This window comes from Magnolia sinica, chromosome 18 (genome assembly GCF_029962835.1).
Source record: "Magnolia sinica isolate HGM2019 chromosome 18, MsV1, whole genome shotgun sequence".
In the NCBI taxonomy this organism is placed as follows: Eukaryota; Viridiplantae; Streptophyta; class Magnoliopsida; order Magnoliales; family Magnoliaceae; genus Magnolia; species Magnolia sinica.
Window position 1 is genome coordinate 827,752 of NC_080590.1, and position 20,460 is coordinate 848,211.

The 20,460-nt window shown below is 40.4% G+C and overlaps 1 protein-coding gene and 1 long non-coding RNA gene across 8 annotated transcripts in view; one reads left to right on the forward strand and one right to left on the reverse strand.

The window, feature by feature from the left end:
* Positions 1 to 20,460, forward strand: part of LOC131232907 (dual specificity protein kinase YAK1 homolog) — a 33,746-nt gene that overhangs the window by 11,682 nt on the left and 1,604 nt on the right. For 2 of the 7 annotated variants that reach the window (XM_058229429.1, XM_058229431.1), the window contains exons 3-17: positions 5,560 to 5,713; positions 5,791 to 5,900; positions 6,026 to 6,095; positions 6,256 to 6,338; positions 6,428 to 6,506; positions 6,596 to 6,636; positions 7,961 to 8,083; positions 12,097 to 12,247; positions 12,363 to 12,477; positions 12,768 to 12,850; positions 12,957 to 13,031; positions 13,868 to 13,942; positions 14,292 to 15,124; positions 17,744 to 17,923; positions 18,744 to 19,003. In XM_058229429.1, the coding sequence (XP_058085412.1) occupies positions 5,560 to 5,713; positions 5,791 to 5,900; positions 6,026 to 6,095; positions 6,256 to 6,338; positions 6,428 to 6,506; positions 6,596 to 6,636; positions 7,961 to 8,083; positions 12,097 to 12,247; positions 12,363 to 12,477; positions 12,768 to 12,850; positions 12,957 to 13,031; positions 13,868 to 13,942; positions 14,292 to 15,124; positions 17,744 to 17,923; positions 18,744 to 19,003 (2,432 nt within the window). Of the gene's footprint in view, positions 1 to 5,559; positions 5,714 to 5,790; positions 5,901 to 6,025; positions 6,096 to 6,255; positions 6,339 to 6,427; positions 6,507 to 6,595; positions 6,637 to 7,960; positions 8,084 to 12,096; positions 12,248 to 12,362; positions 12,478 to 12,767; positions 12,851 to 12,956; positions 13,032 to 13,867; positions 13,943 to 14,291; positions 15,125 to 17,743; positions 17,924 to 18,300; positions 18,445 to 18,743; positions 19,004 to 19,941; positions 20,220 to 20,293; positions 20,363 to 20,460 lie in introns of those variants that run through there. The other 5 variants (XM_058229432.1, XM_058229433.1, XM_058229435.1 and 2 more) reach the window with 5 other exon arrangements.
* On the reverse strand, positions 19,639 to 19,844 carry LOC131232908 (uncharacterized). Its single transcript, XR_009164977.1, has 2 exons — positions 19,727 to 19,844; positions 19,639 to 19,688 (listed from the first exon to the last, which is right to left on the reverse strand). It is a non-coding gene; the product is annotated as an uncharacterized LOC131232908 (long non-coding RNA).

A 20,460-nucleotide genomic window follows, 5' to 3' on the forward strand; every position in this document is an offset into this window, starting at 1 on the left:
AGAGGGAAAATTAGGGAAAGAAATTCCTACCGTTGAAACCTTTTTGGGCTCCACCTTGATGTTTATATGCTATTCAAACCGTTTATAAGGTCATTACAAATGGGATGAAGTGAAAACACCGAAAAGATAGCCTGATACAAAACTTTTTTGGCCATAAGAATGCTTCAACGATGCTCATTGAATGCCCACTTTTCCTCTCGTGTGGCCCACTTGAATGTTGGATACACCTCATTTTTTGTCGCACGTCCTAAAACGAGCCCGCAAAACGTATGGACGGGGTGTATTTCTCACAAACATCTCGGTGGGCCCCACCCAGCATCCTTGCGCAGGAAATTCTAGTAAAAGGCTTTCGCAGGAAATCTGCGTCCCAATACTAGCGCCACTCCCAGAGTTCGAGTTGTACGAACGGTTCAAAGTTATATGGGCCCCAAAATAATGTATTTATATCCACACTGTTCAATCATTCAGAGAGATCATTTTAGATTATGAGCCCAAAAATGAGTCATATCCAAAGCTCAAGTGGACCACACCACAAATAGCAGTGGGACAACGAATCTCATTGTTAAAACATTCGTAGGGCCCTCCATAACATTTATTTTCCATCCAATCTGTTCATGAGGTCACATAGACCTGGATGAAGAGGAAAAACAAATATCATATTGGTCCAAAACTTCTGTGACCTCCAAAGGGTTTCAATGATAGACGTTCAATCTCCCACTGCTATTTGCAGTGTGGTCCACTTGATATTTGAATCTGTCTTATTTTTCGGCTTAAACCTTACGACGAGCTTGACAAATGGACGAACAGTCTGGATATAACGCATGCCTTATGATGGGACCCACAAACCTTGGTGACGTCAACACACCAGTCAGCTTGGTGGTGTGCGGTACACCAGCCAACCCAAATTCCATTAAAAAGGGCCCGGACGCCCTTTTTTTTTACGCAGAGAGGGTTCCGGCATTCCGGAACCCTAAAGTCTCTCCCAAATCGACGATTTCTCCGGATCTCGGCGATTATTTCTCCGGATTTCACCCAAATCTAGTCAAAAGCTACTCTCTTAGGCAGATTGAACAGATAAGAGATTTTTTTTTCTATATTTTTGGAATTTCTGGATGGGACGCGGATGAGATGTCGCCGGAAAATCTGCAATATCTGGCATTATCGTGCGATATATCGGCAATATCTCACGATATTTTGTGATATATCGCACAATAAATGGAAGTTTGGCAATTTTTCAGTATTTATGGAGGGTTTCGTATCGCTGACTGCCAATACCGATATTATTGAAAGAGAGAATGGGAAGCATGGAGTACAATAGTAAGCATATGGATAAGGAAGGAGACTCGGATAAAAATTTGTTATGGAAGTGTAGGAAAATCATGGTTGGAGTATAGTTGCATGAAAAGCATCTCTTTTTCAGGTTCAAGCCTATAGCTTAGAGGTAGTAGACATGCCATGTTTCAACATTGAGGTCTCGGGTTCAAGCCTAGTTCTACCTATAAAAAAAAAAAAAAAAAACCACTCTCTCGCTCTCTCTCATGCGGTATTTGAATAAGTCGTATTGCCGATGAAAAAATAAAAAACAAAAAAATGCAAAATTCAGATGGTTAATATTATTTTCTTTATTCAATTTTTTTGCCTGTTGTGCACCATTCATAGTTGGGTCAACAATTTGCTTTGTATGGATTGTCGTACAACGATGCCATGTGCATGGATGAAGAGTCACCAGCATGGCGCCATTTGAATTGGATGAGGGAGGTAGCTCGAAGGAGGTAACTCTTAAGGAAGCTTCCTCTCCCCTATCCCTTTGAAGTTGGTGGACATTTTTGGTGGAAAGTGAAAAGACGGTAGGTTGGGAAAAGTCTCTTGCTCCCCCCCCCCCCCCCCCCCACTATTTTTTTTTTCTTTTTTCTTTTTGAGGCTTCTAAGCTGACATGTGTGTACAAGGATGCCAATAGATGCTACCATGTATTCTAGCATGGAAGACGTGCAGTATCCAAGCCATCTACGTGGTGGGACTGACCTTGATCATGTTTTGACCTAAATATCAGGTTTGCCATTCTGCTAGATAATAGTGAGTGATTTAGATTCAACGAAGCTTTCTACAATGTGTATCTGTTACATAAACAGCGGGCCATCTCATTGGTGGACTAACCTGATTCATGTGCTAGGGGAATCTACATGGTGTGTACTCCTTGACGATGGAGTGATCTGGTAGCATTTTGATTGCCCTCTGAAAGTGGAAACCAAGTGGGCCCATAAAAAATCAAAATGGAACCTCCACTGTGTGTGGACACACACATTTTTTAGTTGACGTAGGTGTGTCAGAATCGTCGACACGTGCTTGCCCTAATTTGAACAAAACTGAGCAGACTCGGTGCAACTCATCCCAAGTCAGGTGGAGTCCATGTAGTGGGGGTGACCCATCTCGGAGCTGCCAAAACTAATATGACTCAGGCGATACTGAGTTTTATCAAACGAAACCATGTTCTCAAGGGGCGATATTTTGGATGAGGCATCAACGGCTCATGAATGTAAAGATTCCAGGCGTGTAATGGGGAAGTTGGAAATTGGTATGCTAAGTTGACATGGAGAAGTGTATGACAAGGTGAATTGGGAATTTCTCAATTACTTGCTCTGAAGAATAGGCTTTGGGGTCTGTTGGAGAGAGTGGATGATAGAATGTGTTGGGTCACCATGATACTTAGTGCTCTTATATGGTTCCCCAAAATGATTCTTTAAAGGATCAGGAAGGGAGGGGCTTCTCTTACTCCAAATCTGTTTGTTGTGATAGCCAAAGCCCATGGTAACATTTGGGTAAGGACCAAGGAAGAAGGGTTGGTTGAAGGTTTTAGAGTGGCTCAATGAGGTCTAGGAGTTTCCCTTGCAATTCGTGGATTATAAGCTTTTCTTCTTCTTCTTCTTCTTTGAATAGTAAGATAAGCCAGTTTTCCATCGTGTGAAAAGGGAATGGGTTTTTAGTTTGCCGCATTCTGAGGTGTTTTGATGTGACAATGGGCCTGAAAGTGAACCTATAAAAAAGTGAGTTTTTTAGAGCAAGGGAGGATGAAAAGGGAGTGGAAGAGATGGAAAAGGAATCCTGCATTGCAACATGATAGGACCACACTTGGGTGGTTTTGAAATAAAAATTCAGTTGCCAATATTTCGGCAACTCAAAGGGTTGAGGATTTTTTGGATGTTTGCTTGTTTAGTTGGGAAGGATGCTCGGGGTGCATATGGAGTAGGAGGAGTTAAAGGAGTTTGTTGAGTCCTTTGATGTGCGTCATGAGTGCTTCCGACCTCTTTTGTGGGCCTTCCTCTTTGTATAGGTAAGCATCCAAAATATATGTGGGATAAAGTGATTGATAGGTTCGAGATGTACTTAACTAGATGGAAGAGTAGGTTTGTCTCTCTTTGTGGTCGCATCACTCTTATCAAGGCAGCCCTTTTGAATCTACCACACTTCATGTCAGTTTTTAAATGTCTAGTTTTGTCAAGGCTTGAGTAGTTGCGACGTGACTTCCTATGGCATGTGATGCAAGACAGAGAAATTTCACCTCGTTGGTTGTAATGAGGTTTGTAAGCCTTTCCGAGACAATGGGATTGGCATAAAAGACCTTAAAAATATGAATTTGGCGTTGCTAGGTAAGTGGTTTTGGAGGCTTGGGAACAAGGATGGGGTGCCTTGGAATAAGATTATCAAAAGCAAGTATGGATGTTCGGAGGAAGGGTGGTGGACTAGAGACTCCTCCATTTATAGATTGTCAACTTTATGGAAAGGTGTGATATCTGTAAAGTCGGTGTTTTTGGAAGGAGTTGACTTCTCTTGGGAATGGTGAGGGAATTCATTTTTGGGAAGACATTTGGGTGGGAGAAGCTCTGCTGAAAGTTGAATTCCCGTGGATATTTTGCCTTGATCTGAATCCATCCATTGTTATTCCCAAGTGTTTCTTCCTAGTTGGGAGTGAGGTATTTTGGGAACCACCATGTAGAAGATACCTTTGGGATGAGGTGGTAGAGGAATTTGTAGCTCTCTTGAACTGTATTCATCTTTGTCGCCCGAATCCTTCATCCTCGGATAGCATGCTTTGGAGACTTGACAAGTCGAGTGTTTTCTCAGTTTGGTCCTTCTATGCTTTTCTTATTAAGGATCCTGCTTCTAGAGAGGCGCTGACAGAGCATGTTTGGCATTATGAGGTTCCCCCAATATCCCGGCATTTGGTTGGTTAATAGGCAAAAAGTTATTGACAGTGGATAACCTTTCAAAGAGGGCGATGATGATTATTCCAAATATTTGCCTTTGCTGTATGGAAAATGAGGAAACAGTGGATCACATATTTGTTCATTGTCGGTTCATTAATCTGATTTGGGTCAATATTTTGTTCCGATTTAGAGTTTTGTGGTCTTTTCCTTTGACAATGGGCGATCTCTTAAAAGCTTGACATGGAGTGAATTTGGGTAAACAAAGGACACTGTTATGGAGAATGTCCTTACTCGCTGTATGGTGGTCCATGTGGGAAGGAAGAAATGGTAGATGAGTTCATAATGAGAGCAAATTGGCGGAGAATATTCCCCAAAGGGCGAGGCTGTTAATTATCAAGTGGGCCTCCATTATCGATAAACTTAAGGATTGTAATCTTCTCTTTCTTGGGTTGTAACTGGACCGCTATCTCGGTGGCTTGGCGCAGTTTGTTTGTAGTTTGTTTTGGTTTTGTTTTTAATAAAATTCTAGTTATCTTTTTTTTTTTTTTTTTTTTTTTTAAAAAAAAAAAAAAAAAGAGGGAGGGGGGGAGATGAAGCTCTATGAATACCTTGGTTTTGTTAAGGATCCTGGTTAGATGAACGCTGGTGGATGATTCGGATGGATCCTTGTTGTCCACAGTTTTAGAACTTGAACCCATCTTGACATGGGAACTTTACCAAGAATTTGTCTAATGGTGGTTTTCTTAATTCACCATAAGATACAAGTGGAGTGCAAGGAGTTGCGAAGCGCTGGCCTTTATGCGTGTCCCTTTCCTGGTGTTTCTGGTTGTAGATCTAAATTGGTGTCTTTAAAAAATTCAAACTCAAGAGCTACTTCATGGGTTTTCTTACCATTTGCTACTTCATGGGTTTTCTTATTGTCTTTAAAAATGCAATTGATGTGGATTGTATTTGTTTAATTTAATTCCTAAATGGACCACATAATCCATCATCAATTTGGTTTCATCCTGGTGGGTTAAGTTGGCAGTTTGCAGGAGGCGAGCTAAAAAGAATATTGATGAAGAGGGAATTTGTCGTACTCACCTTCGTACTAGGACATTTGACTCCGATTGTTGAATGATGTTCTTTATTGTTCCTCTCTCTCTCTCTCTCTCTCTCTCTCTCTCTCTCTCAATCTTCATAAAGTTCTTGCTAAATATAAATGTTCTTGTGAATTCATATGAAAAAGAAAGTTCTCGTGAATTATAAAAAGAAGTGTTTGCAGTAGTGAAAACCTTCCTATATTATGTGTCAACCTCAGGAGCTAGCCATCCTAGCCAAAGGGGTTGACCTTTATTGTGTTGTCCCGTATTTCAGGTATGTTGTCAAAGATATTCTTGGTCAAGGTACGTTTGGGCAAGTTGCAAAATGCTGGGTTTCAGAAACTAATAGTTATGTTGCTGTTAAGATCATCAAAAACCAGCCAGCATACTATCAACAGGCACTTGTTGAAGTCTCTATTTTGACAACGGTAACTGAAATATCTCTCTCAGCTTTGGTAAGTTTATACCGGAGGTATTTGGCTAAACCCTCTTCACTTCCGTGCAGCTAAATCAGAAGTTTGATCCTGAAGATAAGCATCACATTGTTCGTATCCTGGACTATTTTGTATATCAACGTCATCTGTGCATTTCGTTTGAAATGCTTGGTTCAAATTTGTAAGTTACCCTAATAATTCTTTCTTACTTCAGAATTCAGATCTATCTAGCTGATATAAAGTAAGATGTGTCTTGTTTTATGTATTTCTTTGTGCATTCTAGTAACCTCTTTTATAAACCTTTAGGTATGAGCTTATCAAGATGAATCAATTTAGAGGGTTGTCTCTGAGCATTGTCCAGTTGTTCTCCAAACAGGTGTTCTTTGCAACTTACCTCATAGTTAAACTGCCTTAAAACAGAAAAACAAGCACTTTTGGTTAAAATTTAGTTGCAATTTGCATTTATACTGCTGGGCTCTTTGTTTGGCCATCTGACCGTCTTCCATTACCATGCTTTAATTTATTTGGTTTGTTAGATCTTGCATGCACTGGTTGTGATGAAGGATGCTGGTATCATACATTGTGATCTGAAGCCTGAAAATATTCTTCTATCTACGAGGTCTGTGACTTGTTCTGATCACTTGACATTGCAAATCATGTAAGATTTGTGTGTTTGAAATTTACATGTAGTGTAATGGACTTTTTCAGTGTGAGGCCACCTGAAGTCAAAATTATTGATTTTGGTTCAGCATGTATGGAGGATCGGACAGTTTACTCCTACATTCAGGTTTGCACCTCTTGCATGTTTTTTATTTTTTTTATTTTTCCCAGTTTTTTGGTGCTCTCTTGACATCTGTTCTTCTCTTTCTGCTGTAGAGCCGTTACTACAGGTCTCCGGAAGTTCTTCTTGGGTATCCGTATCCTTTTAAATGATATTTAAAAAAATCCTATTGAAGAGTGTGTGTTTTATTCAATGGAAGTGCTAGGGGTGGCAATTAGCCAGGTGCACCCAACGATGTGCCTGGCACAGGCCTGAGCATGGATGTAGCTAAATGGGTTTTGGTGCAGGTTTGGGCATTAATTTGAACCCGAGTAATAATTGGGCCGGGTGCTGGTATAACCATGCCCATATCCGAAACTGGCCTGAACCCAAACGTTATGTATGTACGTACGTACGTATGAATTGTATTCCCAATGTTCCAATTAATTTATAATTAGTAAGAACAATTAGCACCTTAATTAGTAAGAACAATTAGCACCTTTTAATTCATAAAAAATATATATATAAAAAGGATAATGCTTCCGCTACAAAGTTGCAGGATAAGCTTATTCTATAACACTCTGCAAGGGCCCACCTTGGTGAGTGCAGTATGTATGCTTTCCAACCGTTCAACAGGGTCACCTCACTATGAAAGTGGATCTGCAAAGTTGAGGACCCCTAAAGTTCTCCAAGTGAATTTGAAGGTTTTTGGGCTTGCCAATTCTCTTGTATTTCGTGACCGACCTGATGATTGATGGTCCTAATTCTTAGGGAAACCCATCATCATGGTGAGGCTTAGTCGATGTGTGGGTTGGATGCATACACACACCATTGTTGTCCCACAAATAAAGAAACTGAAAAAGGACATTGGAAAGTGGAAGAGAAATTTTGATACTCTGGCAAGGTGTGATGGACTAATTGTTGATTAGCAACAATAGTTTATAGTGGTGGTGGTACGTATAGGTATGATGGGTACCTTGTACTCTTTTTTTTTCTTTTTCTTTTTCTTTTTTTTTTTCTAATTTCAAATTACAAATGGGTACCCTAATGGGTATGGGTATGGGTATGGGTGGGCATAGGTACCCTATCCATGATCCAAGCTCGGCCCATTGCCACCCCTACCTAGAGCTTGATGTTTGATGCAAGATAGGATGAAAACAATGAGAGCGTCAAAATCAGTTATCCCTCATCATCATCATCCAAGGCTTAACCCAATTAATTGTGGTCGATTACATGTATCCTGTTCTGCCATTCCCTATGACAACAATATTCACAGTGATGCATGGAAGCATTTTTGTCTACAGCATAATTCATGCATTCATTTTTATTTTTTTTTGTAGTTGTGGCTTTATTTAGGCAGCGTTTCCGCTCATAATGCATGATTAATTTAGAAAATTATGATCTCTATTTGTTATGAAATTGACATTTAGTTATGATGCTATATGGATGCCTAGTTTGTTGGTACTTGACCCATCTTTCAGATATACTACAGCTATCGATATGTGGTCTTTTGGGTGTATTGTTGCTGAGTTGTTCTTAGGATTGCCACTATTTCCAGGAGCTTCAGAATTTGATCTTCTGCGGCGAATGATACGAATACTTGGGTATGTTTGTTCTTTCACTTTTGCGTATAAGGTCTTCTAAACTTCAGATTGACATCTGTAAAATAGTAGCTCAATTTCTATTGTTTAGGTTTTATCTGCTGTGGATTGTCCATTCTGAGAACTTACTGGAGGTCATGAAAAAGTGGTAGAAGTAACTGGTGATGTTTCTTGGTATGGAGTATGGTTACTGGGAAGCTTGTTTTGCTTGCAAAACCAGCGTTTCTTGCTTTCTGTTACCCATGTTCATTTCATGGTTCTGGGTAAACAGTAGCAAGCATTGGCCTACAAATCTTCTCACCTTTGGGACCACTATTACCTCAGGCTTCTTCACACATCATGTGGCCCTATGTGTATGAGAAAGTTGGCCAATTTGGAAACAGCTGGCAGATGATGTATATTCGATGTACACCTGTAGCCCATATGGTGAGTGGACCAATTTGATCATTGAGCTAAGGAACGTTCATGGTGATTGCACCTTGGGATTGGCCTTGACTCTTGTAAGCATGTGCCTTTGGTGGTAGACATGCAAAGGGATTGATGCTGAGGCATCTTGGTGTGATTTTAAGGATGCACCGTATCTCCATGCTGGGGTGGGGTGGCTCATGAAGTGGGGTCTGTGAGATGCAGAATGGCCACGAGGTGGGGCCCACTGTGGGACCGTGCGAATCGGGGACCCATGCGAAGTGGGGGTTGCCCGCGGGGAGATCTTGCTTGTGTTTGCCTGGGAGGGCCTACATATAGCAATAAACCAATCCTTCCTCATCAACTCTGGAGCTTTTGGTGCGCTTGTCGGTTGTCCGCTATTAGGATTCCCTTAAACAAAAGAAGTTTATGATTGGTGATACTTCCCACAAAATATCATGTGCGCCTGCATGAACATGTCATTGTTTCTCAAACTTCTACAGTGTTGAAAAGTTGACTAAAGTGAGAATGCTTGATTGCCAAATGTTTAGATGAGTGGATGCAATTTTGATTAGAGTGAGAACACATGATTGCCAAAAGGCATGCATGACAATAAAAACTGGGAAGAGAAGGCGTGCATGGCAATAAAAACAATTACCTGCTTACACAATTATTTTATTTATGTTGTTTGATGAGAAAACCATTAATCTTCACATTCTGTGAGTATTTATAAAATGATAATAGTAGTATTTGTGAAATAGCGGTAGCAAATACTAGTAACTTCTGTTTTGGGTGTTAAAAAAAAAACTAGTAGTTTCCAAAAAGGCAAAAACTGAACTTCTGCTAGTATTTATCAAATGATAATAGTAGTATTTATGAAATAGCAGTAGCAGCAATAGGTCTCCAGAAACATTGTCTATCGAATCATACGTGCTGGTTTACTTGCATGTACGGACATACACACAAAAAGAACCCATATGTGTGTGCATACCCGTGTGTATACATAATTACATATGTATGCTTGTATACACATGCTTATATGCATATACAGATATAAATGGGAATGGTGGGTGCTGAGAAACAAAGGAATCTCAGGGGGGATATATTGACATGATCAAGCATATGTACGAGGGTTGTAACAATGTGAGGACCACTAGTGGAGAGACAAGTGAGTTTCTAACAAGTGTAGGCTTATACCAGGGGTTGGCATTGAGTCTTTATGTTTTTGCATTGGTTATGGATGAATTAACAAGGCACTTACAAGAAGAGGTCTTTTGGTGTATGTTGGTTGTAGATGACATAGTTTTGGTTGACGTAACGAGGGAGGGTCTTAATACAAAGCTAAAAAAATGGGGGGAATGCTTTAGAATCTAAAGGTTTTAAAATTATGGACTAAAGCAGAGGATATGGAGTGCAATTTTAGTAACAATAAGAGTGGACATAAAGAATTAGTTAAGATTGCTGTCAAGAATACCCCAAAATGGTTATTCTTGATGTCTTTGGTCGATAATTCATGAGAGTATAGAGATTGAGGAGGATGTTGCTCATAGAATTCTAGCAGGATGGAAGAAGTGGAGATGTGCCTCTGGAGTTTTATGTGATTGCTGCATACCAATTAAACTGAAGGGGGAATTTTCTAGGATAGCTATAAGACCAGCCATGCTTTATGGGAAAGAATGTTGGGCAGTTAAAGGATGATCGTATCTGAAATTTGGATGTTGAGATGGACGAGTGGCGAGACAAGGGATGATGAAATTAGGAATGAATGCATTCAATAGATAATAAGATGTGGGCAGGTAGACTTAGATGTTTGGTCATGCCCAACAGAGACCAAGAACTGGGCCGGTTAGAAGGATTGACTTGGTTCAAGTTGAAGACTCGAAAAGATCAAGGGGGGAAGGTGTTGTGGAGGTAGTAAGAAAAGACTTGATGTGACATATGGTTGGAATGTCAGAACAGGGTTTCTGTAGCTGACACAATTAAGTTGCTTAAAAAAAAAAACAATTAAGTTGGGATAAGGCTTGGATGGTGATGGTGATGGTGATGATGATATCTGGGAATGCTAATGCAGCACAACAGTGACGTCGGCAATACCACCATATCTTTTAAATGGCACGAGGGAGAACCAAGATATCCAATCTTTATTTAAACTGCATATTTGTTCCATAACACTATTGACAAGCCATGATGCAAAACTCATATTGCTTGGATGTTCCTAACCATTTGATCAATAGCATGAAAAATGATTAGACAAAATTGAGCAAGAAATGGAATAGTTCCAATAATCATATTGTAGCATCTATGCAATAGGCCCCACAATGGATTGTGTATGATTGAAAAGAAGCACAAGCACTCTGGTTTTGATGATGCTAATGTTCTGATCTCATCATCATCCTCATCATCTAAGCTTTATACAACCTAATTGGGGTCAGCTATATGAATCCTCTCTCCAGCTCCTTAAGAGAGTTGGTGGAGACACATCCCCACTAGGTAGGGCTATAATGGGCCAGTCTCTATCGGGCTTTCGGGCCCAGCTATTCAATTTGGTTTTGGGCTAGAATATTATGCCCTAGGGTGGGCATGTTAGCTGGACTAGCCTGGCCGTTTAGGATTTCAAGGGCATTTTTATCATGCATGATGGCACACACTGAACAGCCAAGATTTTGCACAAAAGTGGGTGGCAGGGATCGGGCTTGGGTTATGGATAATCATCATGGGCCGGGCTCGTAGTGGAGCTGTGCATGATCATAAAGGTCTGGGCTGGTGCGTGTTGTTTTGGCCCTTCACGGGCCCATGCCTAGTTTTTGCTTTGTGAGCCAGTCTTGGACAGACCTCAGCCCAGCCTGAGCTTGGCCTGTTGACAGCCCTACCACTGGGGATATTCTGGTTCTGAGTCCCACCAATGACTCAAAAAAAGGGGCCTCCTTCAAAAGGTTAAGATCATCCAATTGGCATGATTTTTCCCATCATGCCTGTCCGGTGTCCCTAGTAGTATGGAGCGAATGGTCAGATCAATGATTTGCTGTTCCACGTGTTACTTATAACCCTTGGACATTCCAATCAATCTCTACCATCCATTAGATTGAACACATTCTGTGGGCTACCATGCAAAAATCACACTGATCCGTTAATCAAATTCATTTGTAAGTTGGCCGCCTTTTATATTCATATGTTTTCTTGAGAAAAGTGATTCTTTAGAACCATGTGTCATCTATGATGAGCCCCAACAAGTAAATGGCTCAAATTGTTGATTGGAACTAATTTTTTTTTTATAAATGAACTTAACCTACCCTTTCATAATCTGTTGATCGGATGGTTAAAATCTCCTGCTCAGTGTAATTTTGTATTGTGCCCATGAAATGCTTGCTCAACGTAATGCGTCCAGAATCCAGAACAATGTTTTGGACTGTCCAAGTGTCCTGTTGCAACTTTTTAAGATCATTTGAACTTAATAGTGCTCTCAGAGCACTAGATTATTTCTCTCACTTTCCTCTCTGCAAGAGATTCAAGGGGTTGTTTCTTTTTTCATTTCTTTCTTTTACTAATCAACCTGCTATTGTACATTCTCAAGCATCACAGTTGCTCTTTGTTTATATGTTTCTGTTGAGCAGACAACAACCCCCTGATCATGTATTGAGGTTGGCAAAAAATACAAATAAGTTCTTTAAGCACGTTGCAAGTATCCACCACTTTGAGGATGATGAAGCCTGCAATGGAGGTGGAAGTGCTTATCAAGTACTAACTGAAGAGGAATATCAAGTTGTGAGTTTCATCATCATTCAGATGTTTGATAAGCTTATGATGTGCCAATATGATTATTCTTCTCATTCTTGTTTTTCTTTTTCAAATTTTTCACTCGGTGCTGCCTTCCCTGCAGAGGGAGTCGAAAGAACCAGTAATAGGGAAATGGTATTTCAAATGTGATAAGCTAGACGAAATTGTTGCAACTTACCCCCATCGGACAAACTTGACTGAAGAAGAGATCTCCAAAGGTTAGCTGCTTTAGTCTTGTTTGAGACAGAAAATAATGTTAGGGAGCCACTATCTAAAATTCTAAACCCGTCCAGACTACAATACACCCTTCCTTTCCCCTTCTGTTGATAAACTGGTGTAAAGTTTGTACCATTGTACCGCCAAAAATAGAAAGGATGGGTGATTTAGCAGTTAGGGTGGGTGCCAATAGTGTTTCCCATAACATCATTGGTTTGGAAGAAGATTGTCTGATAATGTAGTAATTTGTGTTGTCAATAGTGTTGTTGATGGCTGTCCTGTCTTGTTACAGAGAAACTGACCCGCTTAGCACTGCTTGATTTCTTGAGGGGCCTTGTTGAGCTTGATCCAGTTAAGCGGTGGTCGCCTCTGCAGGTTCTTGCACTTGCCTTAATTATTGTCATTCTCATCTTCTGGTGTACTTCGGTTATAAGCTATCAATTAACTGGTGGAAATCAATAGTTCAATTTCTCTTTTTCAGGCTGTGCGGCATCCTTTTGTGACTGGGGAACCCTTTACATGCCCTTATATACCTGCCCCAGAGACACCTCGCATTGTAAGTGCATTCTCATATAATGTATTTGAGTGTCAGCCTTATGATGCACTGTATATGTTGTTATGTTGTTCTACATGTTTGCTCTACCAGTTTGTCTTGGACCACTCAATGAGACAAAGGATGCGCTTGTAACTTTTTGATGTGTGTGACAAGACTTTTATTGAAACAAGATAGAGATTACAAATAGGGGAAAAGCCCTTAATATGAAGGGAGATACAGATAGTTTCAAACTCTATGCTTGCCCTTTGCTTCATTAGAATTGTTGGAATAAGACATGTTTAATCTCAAAGCCAGATCCTGAAGCAATCTAACATACGGCTGCCATATGAATTCAAGAAGATGTGAAGCCCCTCCGCAAGAGCTTTATCCACCCCAACCAAGTCTATCACTTTGACAGTCTGGAGAAGACCTGATCATTCCTGCAATTATCTTGAAGCATGCCTTTGCTATCATATTTCCCTGGCTCACCTGAGAAATAACCTCAGTGAAAGAGCTTCCAGCCTTTACTAGGGGAAACGGATTAATGTGCTTGGATTGCATATTTTATTATTGCACTTCCTTTGTTTTTGGTCCAAGTTCCTTGGAGTAGGAATGATACATGCCTTGCTTTCCTGGTGCACCCAGTTTGTGCACCACCCTGTGCACTTAATGTTCCAAAAAGAACAAAGAATGGTGGCTGTTACTGGGATAGCTCATGCATGTATCTTCCATATCATCCATCTTTGCAGGTGAGCCAAGTAAAATTATGGTTTTACCCACTGGTAGCTCGTACTCTCTCAAGGTTACCAGTTTTGGTGGAGCAAATATGTTACTGTACCTAACTCTTTGTATTTTAGCCTGTTAGCCAGAATGTCATGGTGGACCACAATCCAGGTGTTGGGCATTGGTTTGTTGCCGGTCTCTCTCCTCAGGTATTCTTCCCATCCCCTTATAAACTGCTGCCATTAAATTTCTTAGTCCTTGGTTTAACTGTTTTAATTATGGTTATTATTGTCCGTATTATTTGTCTCATCGCGTTGTTATCCAACCCTTATCCCGATTAATTGGGGTTGGCTACATGAATCATGTTCCACCATTACACTCTATCAAGGGCCATAACTTAAGTGTTATTGCCAATATTATTTTGTCTACATAAAAATATATTTTTGGCTGAGTGTTCTGATACCATAACCACAACATAAACTTTTTTAGCAACTTTAATTTGCAGCACTGTATCTGTTTGTTTGTGCATGTGTGTCAAAATCTGTCCTGGTATTGTAGGTTGCAAGAGTGAACAAATGTCCTCAGAGTAGCAGTCATTTTCAGGTGGCTCCTTTCTCTCAGGCCAGCAGCTATGGCAGCTTGGGAAGCTATGGCAGCTACAACGAGAGTGCCGGTCTTGGTGGCAGTTATGGAAGCTATGGGGATAGTAATAGTTTGTATATGTATTATTCATCTGTAGGACCATCTGGATTGAACCTGCAGACACAGGGTGGAGGGTCAATCCTTGGATCTAGTCCAGATGCTAGACGGCGAACTTCTCAACTCCCACATGGAAATGGATTTGGTGCAAGTCCATCCATGGGAAGTCCTGGGACAATGTCTCTGGGAGCTAGTCCCTCACAATTTACTCCTCCAAGCTCCCAAATGCAGGTATCAGCTGGGTCACCTGGAAAGTATGGTCCATCATCTCCAGCAAGAGGCACTGTTCATGGATCACCTTTGGGAAAAGTGGCTGCAGTTGGTCAGTATAACAGAAGAAGAAGTCTGGGGTATCCTGGATCTTTGTGCATGCAACCTCAGGAGAATCCATCATCTCAACACTGGCCGGGGCATCAAGCTGATGGCATCAGCTGTAGTCATCCTGAGGGGAACTCCAGAGGACATGTTGGTTCTTTTCGTGGTGTGCAGTTGGCCAGTAATCCTTCAAGTTGGAGGCAGCAAAGGTGTGGTAATGGACCCTCTTCAGGGCTGTCTTCGGCTCCTGTTCAGAATATTCCGCCATCATTTACGCTCGGTTCTCAAATAGGTCTCTCTCCTTCATCAGAACCTTATGATAAGCCTGAATGCAGTTCATCACCACCTGATCCTGGAGATTGGGATCCCAATTACAGGTAAGCTTCAAATGGCTAGGCGTTTTCATGATTCATGTTCTCAAATTCTTAAATTAATAGCTGTTAGTGGTAAATTAGAATTCTTTCATGTCACCTGATAATTGATAAGTGAAGAGGTGGGTAGCACTAAAGAGCCATGGATAGCATCTTATCATGAACGGCCAGACACTCTTTTAAATTTTATCACTTTCAGTATGACACAACTCAAAAGTGGACAGAAAATCCAATCATGAGATTGACGAATATGCATGTCCGATTTAAAAGTATTCCTAAAGATCACACGCATTAACAGGTTTTATATTGATAATGATCTCCCCCCTCACTGGCCCCCATCCCCATACCAAACTCTCTGTTTTCTTGTCATTCAGAAAAGGGAACCAAAAAAAAAAAAAAAAACATTCATAGACATAAACTTGCTGTTTTGAAGGTAGTCCTAATTTAGAAAATAAACAGCAGAGAACAATTTCTAAATAAAAGGCCACCAGTCTATTGCTGAGAGGCTGTATAGTGTCTGCAGTCTGCACATTGTTTCAAAAAATCACTTCTTGCTGCCATCAGTTGTAATTGTGGCCGATCCTTTCGCACTCACCCACACATGCATGCATGCATGCACGTACACCCACCCACCCAAACCCCACATACGCACATGGGTGCACTATATAACTGTTGTTGATTATATAAATAACAAGAAGTTGGCAGCTGGTCGTGGGTTCTTTCCAGAAATAGTTCTTCCACAGTTCCACTTGCAGTAACTTTTGGAGGATATCCCTGGCGACACTAGAATGATGCTGCTGAATAATGGAATATTCATGGCAGAAATAAAAACTTGTTGCTCATTTTTATTTTTTTTTGAAGAGTTACTTGTTGCTCAAAAATAGAACACTGAATTCATGAACTGGCATACGATTGAACCTATGGACTATCTAATGAATCCTTTGGGTCACACAGTCCACTTGTACAGAAATCTGGACCATCCAGACCACACCCATATCATCTGGTGACATGTGGGGTCCACCTCTGTGCCCTTAAGCATTGATATGATTAATCTATGGCCAGGATGCATCATAGTATCAACAAAACTGCCGAACAATATAACTTTGCACATGGCATAAATTTCCCTTTGAAGCTTAAGGTTATTTCTGAGGGCTTGTGGCTATTGTTGGCCTGCAAGGTCCCATGCCTGAACTTTGAACTGAAGGAATTGGACCTATTGAAAATTGGCCGGTTGCTTAGCCTGGGCTTCCTTGCCCATTGCCAGCACTAGGTGCTTTTCCAGAGAAGGGCCCATACTAATTTACATAGCTCCTGTTTAATTTTTCTTGAAAGTCAACGTTCTCCAATTGGGGACAGTATTCTCCTCTCAAAATAACGAGACAGGAGGGAATTGGAAACAGAGATATTTTGTAGCAAGATGGATTTTGAAGTTTCTGAAAATTATCAGCTTCAAAATATTCTCGAGAGGTTTTTTTTTCTTTTTTGAAGGATGGTTTGTATATGAACCTTGGTAATTTAACTCTTTCATGAAGAGCCATTGGTTAGTCAGTTTGATTTGTCATGTTCTATTTGTTCATTGTCGAGACCCTTGACATGTACTTTTTTTAACATCAGATGGAATAATTGGCAATGATGGCAATATGGTTTCTGAAAATTATCAGCCTCAAAATATTCTTGAGAGAATGTTTTCTTTTTTTTTCAAGGATGGGTTGTGATGCAGGACAATTAACCACTTGCTCTAAAAGCTCAAACTGATAGAGCATGGCAAATCAATCCCTTTATCTCATAGCCCAGACCCCACATCGCATGATTTAGGACCTCAGCCAAACCTCCCTTGTGAGCCCCACATTACATGGGTATTGCCTCACATGGGCCACCCACCCCAAGTGTGCCCCTGCATCCCACAAGCCATCTCACTTGAGCCCGGTGTGAAAATGCCCCTGCAATAGTTTGTGTGTTCGGAAATGTGCAATTTTATTTGGCCAAAGCTGGAATATATATATATATATATATTAAAAAAAAAAGAAAGAAAAAAAAGAGCAAACCAATGCTAAAAAGAAAAACAAATAATACAACAACAACGCCCGCCCGGCCACAAAAGAACCCCGATAAACCAGAAAAAGCAAATCTCACACATCAAGGAGCCCAATCCCTGAATAACAGAACTGCTCTGTTAAATACACCTCTAGGCTCTAGCCGAGATACTCTTGTTGCAAAAACACTGGTTGTTTCTCTCTCCCCAAATAACCCAGAGGACTGCTGGAAGAATGAGCATCCATCTCTTCTTGCCCAAAGTTCCTCCATCTGCTGTGTGCCCAATGAGCAGAAAATCTCGTATGGTAGATGGCATGGCCCAATAGATGTTAGCTGGAGAGAACACTGCGGACCAGATAACTGTCGAGAATGGACAACAATGAAGAGCCATTGTTTGGTTAGTTTGATTTTTCATGTTCTATTTGTTCATTGTTGATGACGTATATGTTTTTAACATCAGATGCAATAAGTGGCACTGATGCTAATATGGTTAATGTTGAGGAAGTATGCTGAATGCTGCCATTAGATTTCAGAAAATCCATGTCTTGTTAATGCCAGGTGTTACATGAATGCGACTTATTTCTGTTACAGTGAGGAGCTTCTTCTGGAAGAGGATGGTTCTGATGTTAGCTCCCTGACTTCTGGAGTTACCAATGGTATGCGCCTTAGTCATGGTTCAGAATCTACAACTACGACGGGTGGAGTTGGTAGATTTAGCCGTGGCTACAACCCGGCGCGGACAAGCTCAAGGAGTATTTCAACTAACCAAAGGTATGTTGTGTGTTCTGATATGCTCCAGAACTCCCGATATAGCATCAGTGATTGTTCTGGCTCAAAATCAATAACCGTTATTCTTTAAACCTAAAGATTTTGTAGAGTTTGAATTAATGTTACAAGGCTGTGGAACAGGCGGTCATGCTAATTGCACTTACTCGGGTGCACTTTGAAAGTGCACTCACCTCATGGAAGTAAGGCACACATGTGCGAGATCAGAGCTGCCTGATGCCATATCTAGAAAACCTGGCCTGCATGTTCATCAAGTGACATGACCTGTACAAAATAAATTAACAATTAAGAAAGATTGACAAACAGTTCAAATTCTATGTACATGCATGGCCTACCTGATAATCATATTCTTCTGATTATAGATGGAATCTACTATGAGGACTGCGTGACCAGCTGGTCCGATCATGCATGTGTGACTCATTTCCACGTGTTGTGAGTACACTTCGAAAGTGCACTCAAGTGAGTGCAATTAGCATTTTCCATGGGACATTCAATCATGAAAATTTTAGTAGTTTTTTCAATAGAGGGTAAATCTACACTTCTCCTGGTTTTTACCCTAAAGGATCTGTATCCAAAGAAGCTGGATGTTTGGTTTATTGAAAATATCCCTTCTGAAAGTTGAAAGATGTTAGATGTTAGAAGTGTGGTGTTCTTCAATCGATTTTGTTTCCTCTCCTGCTCAAAACGAATTGATCAGATGAATCTGATTAGATTCGATTGGAGTAACCTGCATGATTACAAACGGGGAGTTAATTTTGTAATCTAGCAAGGGTTAAATTTACGTGTTCCTTTTGTTTGCTGGCAGAACTAATGGACCAGTTCAATATTCACACATAGAGGGCAGTCCCCCTTCAGTCCATGATAAGCACGCTGGTTATGGCCATCCCATGTCAAAGCCTTCATATCATATGCTTCACTTCTCACAAAACTCTCCCAGTCGTTTTGGTCAGCAACCTCTTCATCGGTTCAACCATGTACAGTCAACATTCAGCCATGGTGAGCGGAATCATCCAAAGTTTCAGTCGACTCCACCCAGCTATAATGCTGCAGTTCCGCATTCTCCAGGTAAAAGTACTTCCCTGACTGCATGCCATGAAGTGCTAATCCTCTCCAGTATTTCATCTAGTCTTAATAGCAGAGTTACCTGGATATGTGGCAGAGATGCTAAATTTCAGTCGAAATCTAGGCTCCATGGTACTTCCTTACCCAAATAAATAAAAAAAATTTATATAAATGAATAAATTGATTAATAAAATTAATAATGAAAAGATGAAACTAGAGGATTTTTGGTCTGATGGAAAGTCAACTGAATTATAAAATGGAAGAAAGGATTTATAAAAAGGCCATTTGCATATTTCTAATGGATAACTAAAACAGTCGATTATCAAACATAACAAAAACCCATGCAATAAGTATTTCAAGACTGGTTACTTGTATGAATAGTTTAGTACTTGATCTCTTTCAGAGAACTGGGGAAAAGAAAATTAAAAAGACCTGTCACGGGTTTGAGCGAACGGCTTCGGTCGTGGATTTGCTCCCCACAGACACAAGTTCGATTCCCTTCCCCGTGGATTACCCAATGCACGTGGTTGGTGAGTGGTTGCGTGAATCTGCACAGAATTGCCTCACCTTAAAGGGGGGCAGGGACACCCAGTTGTCATTAAAATAAAAATTAAAAATTAAGCAAAAAAGAAAAGCAATTTTTTTTATTACATAGGCCATATAATTTATTATAGAAATGATTAGTAACCTAGAGCCATATAATTTATTATAGAAATGATTTGTAACCTAGAGTACTACGGGGAGTCCATATTAATAGTTTCTACTTTCTTCGACACCAAGAGTATGGATAGGCAGTCTTGTGGGGAAGGAGCTAGAATCGTATGGCTTTAAAACAAAAAATTGAGATGGGTGCAAGAAAATGTAATGGCGAATATGTCTATACAACGCACAACACATGGCACTTTTTGCTGACATCACTTGGACACTCCTTCCAAGTGGAGGAGTTTTGTCATGTTGAGGAGTGTCCAAGTGTCACAAGTGGCTGGCATGGCAAAGAAAACCAAGTAGACATATGTCCAAGTAACACTGCTTAAGAGGTATTTGTTCTCTTATGTTCTTCTTTTTTTCCTCTAATGAGTTTGCTGTGAGTGAGATTTTATTTATGAAAACATTGGGGTAGTTACCAATGCAGTATCCTGGTTTCTGAGGGAGATCTGAATCCTCCATAGACTTTCTAAGAAATGTCTGAGCTATTTGTGCTTTATTCAAATCTGTATATGTGCTTCATTTAAATCTCTAAACTTGTATTCGACTCATACTTGGTATCCCAATAACTGTATGTGTATTGCATAGGAAATTTGTTGCTGGAGTGATGCCTCTGATATCTGATTGTGTGATTTTCTGTAACTGAGAAATTATGGGGTCAGTATCCATTGGTTATATGATGCTTTATTGAGAGAAAACAGTGTCCTTTCCTGTTCAAAATTCAATCAGGCAATGGTACTCCGGTAACCTACCTG